General features: G+C 39.9%; 1 protein-coding gene across 1 annotated transcript in view; it reads right to left on the bottom strand.

The window, feature by feature from the left end:
- Positions 1–529: 529 nt before the first annotated feature.
- Positions 530–13,710, bottom strand: part of LOC138959966 (transmembrane protein 184B-like) — a 48,513-nt gene continuing 35,332 nt past the window's right edge. Inside the window, exon 9 of the mRNA XM_070331669.1 lies at positions 530–10,539. Coding sequence (XP_070187770.1) covers positions 10,276–10,539 — 264 coding nt within the window. The 3' untranslated portion in view covers positions 530–10,275. The remainder of the gene's footprint in view (positions 10,540–13,710) is intronic.

Here is a 13,710-nt window from a genome sequence, read left to right on the forward strand (position 1 = left end):
GCAGAATGAGTCCACAGTGTTGATTTTTGGTATGTGTCCAGTCTTCTTCTTCTTCTGCGTTCGTGGGCTGAAACTCCCACGTACACTACGTGTTTTTTGCACGAGTGGAATTTTACGTGTATGACCGTTTTTACCCCGCCATTTAGGCAGCCATACGCCGCTTTCGGGGGAGTATGTGTCCAGTGAAGGCATGGTCTTATTCTGCGTCTTCTCCTTCGTTCATGGGCTGAAACTCCCACTTGTTTTACGCTTATGACCGTTTTTACCCTGCCCTATAGGCAGCCATACGCCCCGGGGATGCATGCTTGGTATTTTCGTGTTTCTATAACCCATCGCACTCCAACATGGATTACAAGATCTTTGCCGCTGTTGTCTTGTGCTCCAGGAAGGACAGCCCCTTTAACTCAGAATATCATCTGCCCGCTACAGATCAGGAAAACCATGCTCACATACATACACACAAGACAACATTCTGACCACATAGAGAGAATCACACATCACAAACACAAATGAAGACACTCACTTGAAGAACAATAACAAGAGCGATTTACTCTCAAGAACAAACAAGTCACTGATACTATACACACAGTTATATCTGTTTAAACTTTGGGAACAAAAGGTAAGGAAATTAGAATAAAAACACACTGTATAATTTGTCTTGGTAAGGGGCGTAAGTCTTGATTTCTCAGAGGAAAAGTACATCACTTGAAAACAACACACAATCAATGTCTAATGCTTATAAAAATAAAATTAAAATAAAAAATAAAAAAAGCTAAGAAAACAACGATTATCTGAACATAATCATGCACAAAAGAAGTACCAATAAAGTCCTTTTGCTGCTTGTACACGATACAATATCTGTAAAATATGGCTTGGAGAAACATATTCTCTTTACAAATGAAAATAAAATGATTTCGGTGAGGTTTTGTTCAAATATATCAAACAACCAGTCATACTTTCTTTCTTTATTTGGTTTTTAACGTCGTTTTCAACCACGAAGGTTATATCGCGACGGGGAAAGGGGGGAGATGGGATAGAGCCACTTGTCAATTGTTTCTTGTTCACAAAAGCACTAACCAAAAATTTGCTCCAGGGGCTTGCAACGTAGTACAATATATTACCTTACTGGGAGAATGCAAGTTTCCAGTACAAAGGACTTAACATTTCTTACATACTGCTTGACTAAAATCTTTACAAAAATTGACTATATTCTATACAAGAAACACTTAACAAGGGTAAAAGGAAAAACAGAATCCGTTAGTCGCCTCTTACGACATGCTGGGGAGCATCAGGTAAATTCTTCCCCCTAACCCCCGGGGGGGACCAGTCATACTGACAAAACATGTTTGTTTTTAGTTCGTTTTGCAACCAGTAGTTTGTATAAACAGCCAACCAGTAGTTTGAATATATACAGCCAACCAGTAGCTTTTGTACAAAGCTGTAAACAGTAAATTATATATGGAATAGCACATAGATCCCTGCGCCTTGAGTCCGAGTCTGGAGATACGCGCGCGATATAAGACTTCATATAACATAAAGCCAACGGTACAATAAGAAACAACTTTCAAGTTTTACGTTACACATCAACTTATGATATTTCGATACACGTAATTTGAATTGCAAAGAAATTAAAACAATTATTGAACACACAATCTATTTTTTATCACTACAGTTTTTGGTAACATTAAGTACATGTATATCCAAATCAAAAATATTGAATTTTATGATACAGATTTGCAACAGAGCAAATCAGTGATTTTATGATTCCTGCATGAGATTACATTTTTCCGATGAATCTAGAGTGAAAATGTTGACCTAAGTAACATGAAGATGGTTTTAGATCTGAACTGTGATGTTCATGACACAGAGTAAATGTGCAGTACTGCTAAAATAAAGCTGCCCAACAGAAACGTACACCAATTTGCAAGACAGTAATTTTTTTAGCATAAACCATGGTATGATATGAAGAGACTTCTTCTTCTTCTTCTGCGTTCGTGGGCTGAAACTCCCACGTACACTCGTGGTTTTTTTTTGCACGAGTGGAATTTTACGTGTATGACCGTTTTTTACCCCGCCATACGCCGTTTTCGGAGGAGTATGAAGAAACAAATGCAGTTCTTTTCATTCTGGTGCAAGCAGCGTTATGGAATAGTGTGCAGTCATGCGTATGTGCAAAACGAGATTTATTCATGTTTCAGTTACTAAGCCTACTTGTTATACAATAACAACAATTAAAGATTTTGATAGGCAAGCAATGCTGAGACAACCATTTCACGCAAGTCTTTTCAACCACAAACACAAAATAAATAGCACACGCCTGTTGACACCTACCTATAAATAACTCTCAGCCAAAATGCTTAAAGTCTATGAAACGTTGAAAACTGATTCCTGTAAAATTGTACAAGAAATAGCAATGTAGCGATGTGATGTGTACATTAACAGATAAAACCTGTACACACATTGAGGTGTTTGGTCCACTTCATTTCTGAGATCACAGAAGCCAGTTTTGTTACGGATTAGATGTTGATGGTATATTTTCAGGCGTCTGGATAATAGCAACTTTTTGTTGTTTCAATGAATGATATTACTAAGTGCAATACTTACAGGGAAAGTATAACTCTTGTTTTCTTCTGCTAAAAATTGCATTATGAACTCTACAAACAACATAACTTCACATTTCCATGTTGGCAATCTACCACCATTAGCATTAACTGATTCATTTGTTATGTGTCAATGACACTTGATGTACATTGCGTGTTAGGCAAATTGGATAACTCAGTGCCAGTGGTTTTTACACACTTCAATCCTGCATTAAAACAAAAACAGAACAAAATAGTAACCAGGTTTCGTACATTCTTAATCAATATTTTGACAGCTTGTCGCTGCCTTCTTCCTGCAGTGGTTTTAATCATCTTGGGTAGTAATTAGAATTCTACATGTACTTGGCATCATGATCAATGATTTTTTGCTTTGCGATGTTAAGCAGAGCAGTTTCACAAGTTCTTCAGCTCTTCAAATGAATGAAAGTATAGGACAGGTATGATACTTTGACTTTGGCAAAAGTAGCTTTGCTGACAGCTTTTACACATTTATGATCGCTGTCTGGCAAAGGAATGATACCAAAAAAGGTGTGACTGTTCAATCCATTGAAGAAATACTGAAAAGCATTGTTATTAAAGCCCAAAACGTTAGATCAAAACTAAGTTAGTTTCTTCTCAAATGTAACGGTTTTCACGAAGAGAGTTAATATGAACTGTGGTTTTAAAAATCTTGCTTCAGAAGGAGCAATGTAGGGTAAGGTCAAAATGAATTGAAATGGTAAAAATCTTGATTCAAAATATCCAATGTGGGATAAGGTCACGTGAATTGAGATGTTAAAATCTTTCTCCACATTATTTATGCAGTAAGGAATACCTGTCTATTACACAGGCAGCAGATGTGACCTGTAGCAACACAAATGGTTTTGATCAAGCTCTGAGGAACAAAATTGTTAATTGTCAAAGATGTGAGCGACAAAACAAAGAATGATGTCAAAGACGTGAGCGACAAAACAAATGATACATCTACAAAACGGCAACATTGATCAGGTAAACATCAGTGCTCCTCTAACAAAATGCAAATATTTAGGACCTTTTAAAGCTCCCAAGATCTGCAAAATGTTTTTACACATTCTGTGTCCAAGCCCTTTTGCTGTATGATGTGCTTTGACTTCCAATTAATCACAGACAAACGCGCCACCAAACTCACAGTACAGTTTTTGATTTACCAGAAGAAAGAAGAAAAAGATGTAATTTCTTGCCATAAAATAAGCATCAAAAATGAATTTATGCCTTATTTAAGTACATGTCCAACATACTAAAATAGTTACCCCTGTGAAGAATAATACCTGTTAATATCAAATACCTTTACATTTCAATCACAACACAGACATAAAGGTCTTCATGTTACAAAAAGAGTATATTACCAAAGAAAAAGAGTAAAATCAAAGAATCAAAATACCCTCCTTCTGATTTAAAATTACAAATGAACCACAACAAAATTTTGAATACACTTTGTCAATACCAGACTTCACACATAATTATCATGACACCATATTCATAAATATCACTAGCTATCAAGCTACAATGTGACCAAAAACACCAGCTATCTATCACAATATATATGCACAATTTTATCTCCAAAAATTCACATGTACACAGCACACAAATGACACGTCACAAAAACAGGGGAAAATCATTTGATTTCCTTCAGACAAATTCTCGCCTTGAACGCACACTGATATTTCTGAATTCTGTCTCTCCTCCCTGCCCAATTGTTCACCTTTTTTAAAATGTTGCCGCCTGTCAACAGAGATTATTTTTTATCAAAATGTGTGCGAGAAAAAAAAGAACTAATTCTGCAACAACAGACAAAATTCCCACCAGAACTCAGACCAAACTCTCAAAATCTGTCACAGTTTTTAATTAATGTTTATCTCTTCGTACCCCCAAATCTGTCAGTTGTTAATGTCAATCTGTCCCAGAAACAAAAAATATGGCTTGCCTGTGCAGTGGCTCTTCATCATACCTGATACACAGTATTTATACCTGACAATCACAGGTAGATGTATTGCTCTTTTTTTTTTATCAAAACTAACAAAACGATAACCAAAGCAGACTCAGGATTAACAACTTTCTTCAACATTTTAAATGAATAAAAATTCTAATGGCTACAAGGGTAGCACACACAAAAAAGGGTTACCTATAATACATACAGAAAAATCAGCTCAATCTGTTGTGTAACCAGCATAAAAGCCCTTAAAATGTTTAAAAATCAGATATGTTATATTTTGTACGAAAAAATGAAAGCAAATAACCCCATAAATAGAATCCTACAACCCTCGCTCCTCAAAAGAGGGAAACATACGACAGAATCAAAATGGCTGTACATATTCAAGAGTTGTTACCAGGCCATTATCAGTCTCCCCATGATTGAACAATATCAGTTCTTTGCCATATTAATTGCCAAAAGTACAGCAATTTTAAGGAGCATGACAGAACCACTTGCAAATTCTTTCCAAACTGCGTAAATCTTACTGAAAAAATCAAAACTTCTCAGAATTAAAACCCCTGCAGGTTTAAGATGCCATATTAATGACACAACAAAAATCATGCCTTGTCACAGAACGCCATACTCAAACACTTTCTTTACTTTATTTGGTGTTTTACGTCGTTTTCAACCACGAAGGTTATATCGCGACGGGGGAAGGCGGGAGATGGGATAGAGCCACTTGTCAATTGTTTCTTGTTCACAAAAGCACTTATCAAAAATTTGCTCCAGGGGCTTGCAACGTAGTACAATATATTACCTTACTGGGAGAATGCAAGTTTCCAGTACAAAGGACTTAACATTTCTTACATACTGCTTGACTAAAATCTTTACAAAAATTGACTATATTCTATACAAGAAACACTTAACAAGGGTAAAAGGAGAAACAGAATCCGTTAGTCGCCCCTTACGACATGCTGGGGAGCATCGGGTAAATTCTTTCTCGTCCCAACCAATATGGGACTCCCCCTAACCCGCGGGGGGGTATACTGAAACACTGTACATCATGATTTTTTGTGTGCAAAATGTGACCATGACAAAATCATATCTTATTCGTGATTCATACTGGTTTATTTACAATAAAACATCTGTGTGACATAATGTACAGGTATTTACACTACCACGAGGGACGTACGCACAGAATACGAAAATATTTTATGATTTGTGCCGGTATGATACACATAGCCATGCAAATGATTATTACTACACGCAGCGTGGTGGAGGGGGAGGGGGCAAAGCGACTAGTATGAACTCACAGCATACATGAATATTCATAATGATTTTGTCAGACCAAGAGACACTCAGAATAACTTGGCTTACCATACATAGAAACACATTACACTCAGAATAAATTGGCTTACCAAATTTGAAACACACCTTTCAGAATAAATTGGCTTGCCATACATACAACCACATCATACTCAGGAAAACTTGGCTTACCATACACAGAACCACATCACAGGTGTCACAAAAACTTTTTCGTTCAAAAGAGGGAACAGTTAATTCAGGAGTAAGGAGAGGGGCAGGAAAAGTTTGGAAGTACATGTATAACAACGCAACACAGAACAGACGTGCATCTTATTCTTTATCAGACACATTTAACACATACAGATATGTAAACAAGTCTGTACATTTAACACATACAGATATTTAAACAAGTCTGTACATTTAACACATACAGATATTTAAACAAGTCTGTACATTTAACACATAAAGATATTCAAACAAGACTGTAGATGTAATGTATACAGTTATTGAAACAATACTTCAGATTTCACGTATACAGTTATTGAAACAAGTCTGTAAACCAAGCAATGAGGAAAATTGTAATTACAGCAACGATAGTCATGCTCTGATGAACAATGAAAATAATGCAAGAAAAGAAATGGTCTGCTGAGGTCTAAACTGTGCAGTAACCAAACGACCAAAGAGATTGGTGTAGCGTTACTCTCACCGGCTAAACACAAACACTCATAAAAACAATAAACAGTGCAAGTTTGGGAGAACGTCAGAAGAGAAACAACCTTGAATAAATCATTTTAAATGCACAGATAGATGTCTTCGTTATATAGATGTGTGATGAGTTTTAACACAAGAGGATGCACATGGATACATCAACTGCTTCTTTGTTCATGGGCTGAAACTTCCACCATCTTTAACGTGCATGACTGTTTTTACCCTGCCATTCAGGCAGCCATACACAGCTTTCAGGGGATGATACATCAACATTTTTAAGGACAGAGAGTGATAACACAGAATGGGGACTCGACAGTGTCATGAAAACCCGCATTACTGATTCGACAAGAAAAAGCATTTTGAGACCATGAGTTTGTGTCATGTGTAAGAAAATAAACCAATCTTTGTAATGCACAGTGCGAATGAAGCTCTTGCCATCCTATCAATCCATATATTTACATATACACATCAAATATTCATGTTGTGGGGCAAACTGTTTAAATATACAGTAATGAGTGATATGCTACGGCAGTTTTACACAAAGCACTGGCTCTAAATGCATGATTCTGAAAGCAATAGTTTTTCATTATGTAACCGAGTGCCGAAACACCCCAATCACCTTTGGAGGCGAAGTCCAATCAAACAGGATTGAGAATTTTAGAGCTTATTTCTAAGCCCTATAAAAACTGTTATGCATCCTCAAAGGAATCCATGAACATACTGAGAGACAAAAGCCGCCAGACCCCATCACAAACAGAACTCTACAATCCACAGGTGTTGCCTTGCGAGCTAAAAATAGCTCGCAACTTCCAAGGCAAACAACTCTGCAGAGTCTGCTGTGAAGGGCGACAGTAGTCTCCCTGTCACAATTATATATAATTTATGTATAAGCTGATGCAGATCACATTTCTAGATCCACACTGGCCAGCAAACTTCTACGAAAATGAGGATTTCCTGCGCTATTCAAAGCAAGTGCGCTAGATGATGTAAAATTGCATTTCATTTATGTGAAATTCACTTGATAATGAGTTTTATAAGCATAAAGTATCATAATCATTATTATTTAATGCAGAATAATTTAATGAATTGTGAACGCCCTCTTTTATCACATATTAGCAAAGTTGGCACAAAACTTCAACAAAGACAAGAAGCACATAACGAAAATTGAAAAAAAGCTGATGATGTTGAGTTTTTGATAATGATCAGCCCTGAGTGATGTTTTTTCTGATGTTGTCTGTGACGGATCAACAACGAGGTGTTTCTGAAATGTTTTCAAGTTATACGGTGAATAAGAATACCCTGCAACTGCAGGCATGGAAACCAGCCTTGGGTTTAACTACTAAGCTGAGTCTTTGACCTTGAGGAAACAATGCTCTGAGCAAAGATACGGAAACAGTTGCCCTATCTCTGCTCTAAGAGCATTACAATGACATGTTCAAGGATACAGTGTTACCTGTGACGAGAGGACACCAGGAAACAATGCCTCGGAGCAAAGATACAAAAACAGTTGCCCTATCTCTGCTCTAAGAGCATTACAATTAAATGTTCAAGGATACAGTGTTACCTGTGACGAGAGGACACCAGTGAAAAGTTAAGTGTCCATTCATTGCAGAGGTCCTCTGATGACAGGAATACTCTCGATATGTAGCAATTGTGAAACTGATGACTGTGATCTTTACTTGGAGGCGTCCTCCCATCAGATGGGCATCACATTACACGGACATTGCGTTTGATTTAATTTTGTCGACAAAATAGCAAAAGTTGCAAAATAAGATTCGTCCATTTTCCGGATGATATCATCTTTTCCCTGTTTAGTAAACGTTCAGCAACTCTGGTCAAGTTTTTGACATCCTCACATTACAGGATGACACTGTATGACCAAATCTTCATTGACTCCAAAAATTGTTTCACATCATTGAAAACTTGACCAGCAGGGACAAAATGATTTCATCCTGAACATTTGAAAAACGGTTTTGGGGTTTTGCACGTCTGCTGACGCTAAACAACATCCCTGCAATACAGGTACTACTGTATGAACATGTCTCCATTGACTCAAGAAAGCTCAAATATTGCAGAATCTATTCAAGGAAATGTTAGGTTGAAGATGGGGATGGGGAATGTTTTGGTAAATGTACCTTGTTGTCCAAACAAATGACTGCGGGACTTATAGAAAAATATGCAGCATCAAAAAAGCAAAACAGTATGCCTAAAAAAACCAAAGGTGAATGTCCTACTAGGCTACACAAAAATGAGATTCTGTCCAGAGAGATTTCCACAAAGGGCCCAATAGCAAGGTACTCAGAAAATCCAATCTTGCCTCATTTGCAAAAGTATCAGATAAAGCTTCAAAAGCCTGTTCTCCCAAAGAATTAATCAAAGGTCAGAATACTTCACAAGAAAATGTCCATATGTATAATGAATTATGGATATTAAAAGTTTTCTTACCTTATCTTATGTAACCATAACCAATACCTTCTGGTGTACTGGAAAAAATCAAGACAACCTCTGAATTATTGCCCTCATGAAGTCACAAAGCAGTTCTGGCTTTTTTGTGGGTTAGCCCTGATATGCATATCTCCTTAATCTAGCCATGATATATGCTTACATTGTATGCATCATTTATACATTAGATGTAATAAATACTGTCGAGACAGTTTCTTTTGTTTCTTTATTTGGTGTTTAACGTCATTTTCAACCACGAAGATTATATCGCGACGGGGAAAGGGGGGGAGATGGGATAGAGCCACTTGTTAATTGTTTCTTGTTCACAAAAGCACTAATAAAAAAATTGCTCCAGGGGCTTGCAACGTAGTACAATATATTACCTTACTGGGAGAATACAAGTTTCCAGTACAAAGGACTTAACATTTCTTACATACTGCTTGACTAAAATCTTTACAAACATTGACTATATTCCATACAAGAAACACTTAACAAGGGTAAAAGGAGAAACAGAATCCGTTAGTCGCCTCTTACGACATGCTGGGGAGCATCGGGTAAATTCTTCCCCCTAACCCGCAGGGGGAGTCGAGACAGTTGTCCCAGTCTGACTGGTACATAACAGAACTCTGAACCGATAGATATGAATGGTACAAAACATAAACTGTGTTGAACAATTTGAGTTATTTGATTTTTTTGGGTTTCAAAATGAGTACTTTTGTGTGTAAGTATTGTGAGAATGATGAATGCTAATTAAAACTACTAAGAAAAAATAAAGGTCTCAGCCCAGCGTTTTTATCACAGAAACCAAATCTTTAAAGCAAACAAAACCCAAACATATGACGAGACAAGTCTGCTTCACGATTTTCCCTTATTTGATCTATTTTGACATAAGGTATGTATCAAGTGTAGAAATAAATCTCTTTTCTATCTCTCCCTCTGAACACAGACTTTTTCATCAAACAGATCTTTGTGCTTAAAGCAATTTTTCCAGCACTAATATTCGTAGTCAGATCTTTTCTGTGCTGTCCAACTTCGGATCAGGTGAAGCGTCTTTCACAAGAGACAAAGCTTGTTTTGCTACAATCAGCCATTAGCAAACAATTCTTGGTATCATTTTCAAGCCATTTTCCGTGCTGAAACATTAATGAACTTTCTTGGGTTATATTTTGTTCTCTCTTCAAGGAACTCCATGCAAACTGTTGCACTTTCACTGAAACTTGGATGAAAAGTTTTTTGGTTGATTTCTCCCTTTCAAGAAACTCCTTCACCATTATCCGAAGCCCTGATGATTTACTGAAACTCATCGTCTGAGCTGAGCAGCGTAGTTTTCTCGTTGAATCGCTGTTTGCGTCCTGGAATTCCAACCGCCTGTGATGGCTGCTGCTGCTGTTGTTGCTGAGCCTGGGGCTGGGACGCAGCGGCGGCTGTTGCAGCACCTGCAGGGCCGGTGGTGGCTGTGCCGTTTCGCTGGTGAGTGACCGGTCGTTCCTGCTGGTAGTAACCGTCCTGACTCCAGCCATACTCGCCCCCGTCATCGTCACGGTGATAGGGAACCTGATGGACAAGAAGTGATTGTTTTACTTTTAGAAATCACACAGGCACAGACCTGTTTTCAACAGATCATACACAGTCTGTTAGATAACCGAATCAGAAATCCTGTAACATCTAACTGATACAGTGGGTGTTTCAGCTTGAACCCCTGCGCCCTATTGACCGGTATCGCCTTATGTATGGCTAAAGAAGAGTACACATGTACCCACATTCCTATACAAAGAAACATAACACTCCGTCACTTGTGATAATGCATGTTTCTGCTACTATCACCCTGGCAGAGATTCCTCTTAGATATCTAAGGAGACGGCCTCATTGGTAAATACTCAGTCATTGACCCGGGGTAAGAAGGTCAGTGTCTGTAAACTGGGGCAGGAAGTTTCCTCTCAGGTAAAACTTGGTCATTGACCCGGGGTAAGAAGGTCAGTGTCTGTAAACTGGGGCAGGAAGTTTCCTCTCAGGTAAAACTTGGTCATTGACCCGGGGTAAGAAGGTCAGTGTCTGTAAACTGGGGCAGGCAGCTGGTCTCAGCTGGCAAGTACGGGTCATTGACCCGAGGTCTCAAGGCCAACCAGCTATTAGAGTGAACCAGTCTTTGATCTCACCGCACATCGAGAGCAAAAATATTTTCACTCTGTATTCTTTCTTAGATGTGCCCCCAAAACACCAGAAGCGCCTAATGTGTTGATTTTTCACAAATTTACCTTAAAATGGAAAATTTCAATAGTAAATTTTCATTTGATTAATATACTTACCCAATTCTCATAAATGCATTGACTTCAATCTCACATGCTAGATGTCGAAAAACTACTCAAATTACCTGCCCTTGTAAGGGTGGTAACCAAGCTAAAAACTGACGCCATAGCCGTTTCTATGACCCGTTTCACCTGGTTACCCACAACCCACCGCGCACCACGTGAGCGCCGGCATCCGGAATAATCATTCGAGACTTCTCAAAAACCCGTAGGAAATTAAGTAGCGGGGATGGATGGGAGGGTATTAACTATGAGAATTGGGTAAGTATATTAATCAAATGAAAATTTACTATTGACATTTTCCATTAAATTACATATTCTTACCCCAATTCTCATAAATGCAGATTGCTCCTAAAGGTGGAGGGAACTTACTAATGTCCCTGAGAGAACCTGTCCTGCAGAAACTAACGAGGGCAAGGAAATGGCCCCATCAAGTCAAGAGCAGGAGATGTCCAGGAGATAAAAGATTAATGAACACGTCATCCGACTTCCAAATTCCAATGAGCTGTTGGCAAAACTTCGCATAAGTGACAGGAACACCACCAGCGAGAGAAGAACCCCAGGCTCTGGACTCCTGAACACCTGTAAAGGAACAGAGGGAGGACTGAACGCCCCCCCCCCCTTTGTGTTCAATAGGCCACCACTCATAGGACTGTCCTATGAAAGTAGCAACACCTCTTGTGGGCGTCAATTAAGAGAAGCCTCTTTCACCTATAGGTTAAAGAGATAAGAACATGAGCCTTTGGCTCTTAGTTCCAATTGACTGAGCGCAAGTTAAAAAGGATTTTAAAACTCTAACCAGACAGTTAGAAAATCCAAATCGCCCGGAGCGAGAATCCTCCCAAGAGGAGGGAATTAAACACCAGAGGAGATTGACCAGGTTTCTGATGCAAGGAAATCCGGCCAAAAAGCCGTGAAAAAACGGAACTATGTTCCAAGGCTACATCCTCCGATAAACCCCAATAACGCATGGGTCTCACTGCCCTTCGGGGCTGAGGCCCAGAGTAAGAGTAACAAAGTCCTACGCGTTATACTAGGGTACGCCTCTAAACCTCTTAAAACAAGGTCCTTTGATCATGCCTGCAAAAGCGCCATGAACATCAGAAGAGAGGCCTATTTGTTTCAAAGTAGCTGAGATAGCCGAGACCTCAGAGACGAGCCCAAGCTGCCCAGAGCCAATAAGAAACAGAGGTGATTAACCACCTGGATTGAGAAAGGGGCGCTAAGGAGTTGCACCCCCGCTCTATACACCAATTGGCCAAGAAGGCCAATGAGGGGCATACACAGAGAAAGTGGAGAACCTATGTGCTTCATGCACCAAGACCAGAGGGCCAGCATAGCCATCGATTCCATCTGACCGAGGATCAAAGTTAAGGACCTCGCAGAGGTCTGCTCTCGTGCCAGCCTGGCAGTGATAAGAGCCTAAAGCCTCTCTATTCTCTCCTGTGAAGGACGAACCTTCCAAGAGACAGTGTCGAACGGCATGCCCGGGTAAAAAACCTGGGATGGGGACAGCTCGGATTTTGCCTGGTTTACGGAGAACGCAAGGCAAAGCGCCTGGTTCAACACCATCTGAAAGTGCCGCTGGCAAGCTGATTGACTCTGATAAAAGATCGACCAGTCACCGGTGTGAAATCAAACCTTGTAAAAGAAGGAGATCACACCTGGTGAAGACAGTGTGGGCATAGAACATCACTGACGAACTCATCTGCTCAGTGATGACCCTAGCCAGAGCTGCAAGCAGCATGGCTACGGCCCTATCCGAGGCATCCTCCCTAAACCGAAACGAGTCCAGGGAGGTTATGATGGCTCGTATGAGAGCACAGAGGAGAGTCTCAGCAAAAGCAGATAACTCTAGACCATGCCGTCCCACCTCCTCCAGAGAGGAGAGGGAGAAGTAAGATCACGAAACCCCATGTTCCATGTGGTCCATTTGTGGAGCCAAGAGACTAGTTCCGACGGAGCGGGAAAACTAGCCCTTGGCAATGAAAATGTCTGGATCAGATTCTGAGACTTGACATTCCAACCTAGCTTCTTCCACACTAAAAGTGAGAACGAAGCAGCCTGAAACCCAGAAGCCAGCCACTGGCTAGCAGAAGGAGGAGCAGGACCATGCGCATGAAGCAGCGGGAAAGGTGTAGGCTGAAGACCACTACCCTGAGGTGCGGGTCAAGCCAAGAGCTGCGACATGTGGTAGGCAATCACCGAAGACTCGGCAAATCGAAACGATTGCGAGTAAGCCCGCGTAGACCCAAAGTCACCGGCGGAAGAGGGAGGAAGAGAGACACCCTGCTCTGAAGCCGCCACCCCTTCCGGGAAAAAGTAAGCTGCCACAGAGTGAGAGTGAAAAGCGTGATCTGTCTCTGCCTGCCAACCCAAACCGCCAACCTGACCCGAGGGGGGAGAGGGGTTGGTAGTT

Source organism: Littorina saxatilis, linkage group LG2 (genome assembly GCF_037325665.1).
Source record: "Littorina saxatilis isolate snail1 linkage group LG2, US_GU_Lsax_2.0, whole genome shotgun sequence".
Taxonomy (NCBI): Eukaryota; Metazoa; Mollusca; class Gastropoda; order Littorinimorpha; family Littorinidae; genus Littorina; species Littorina saxatilis.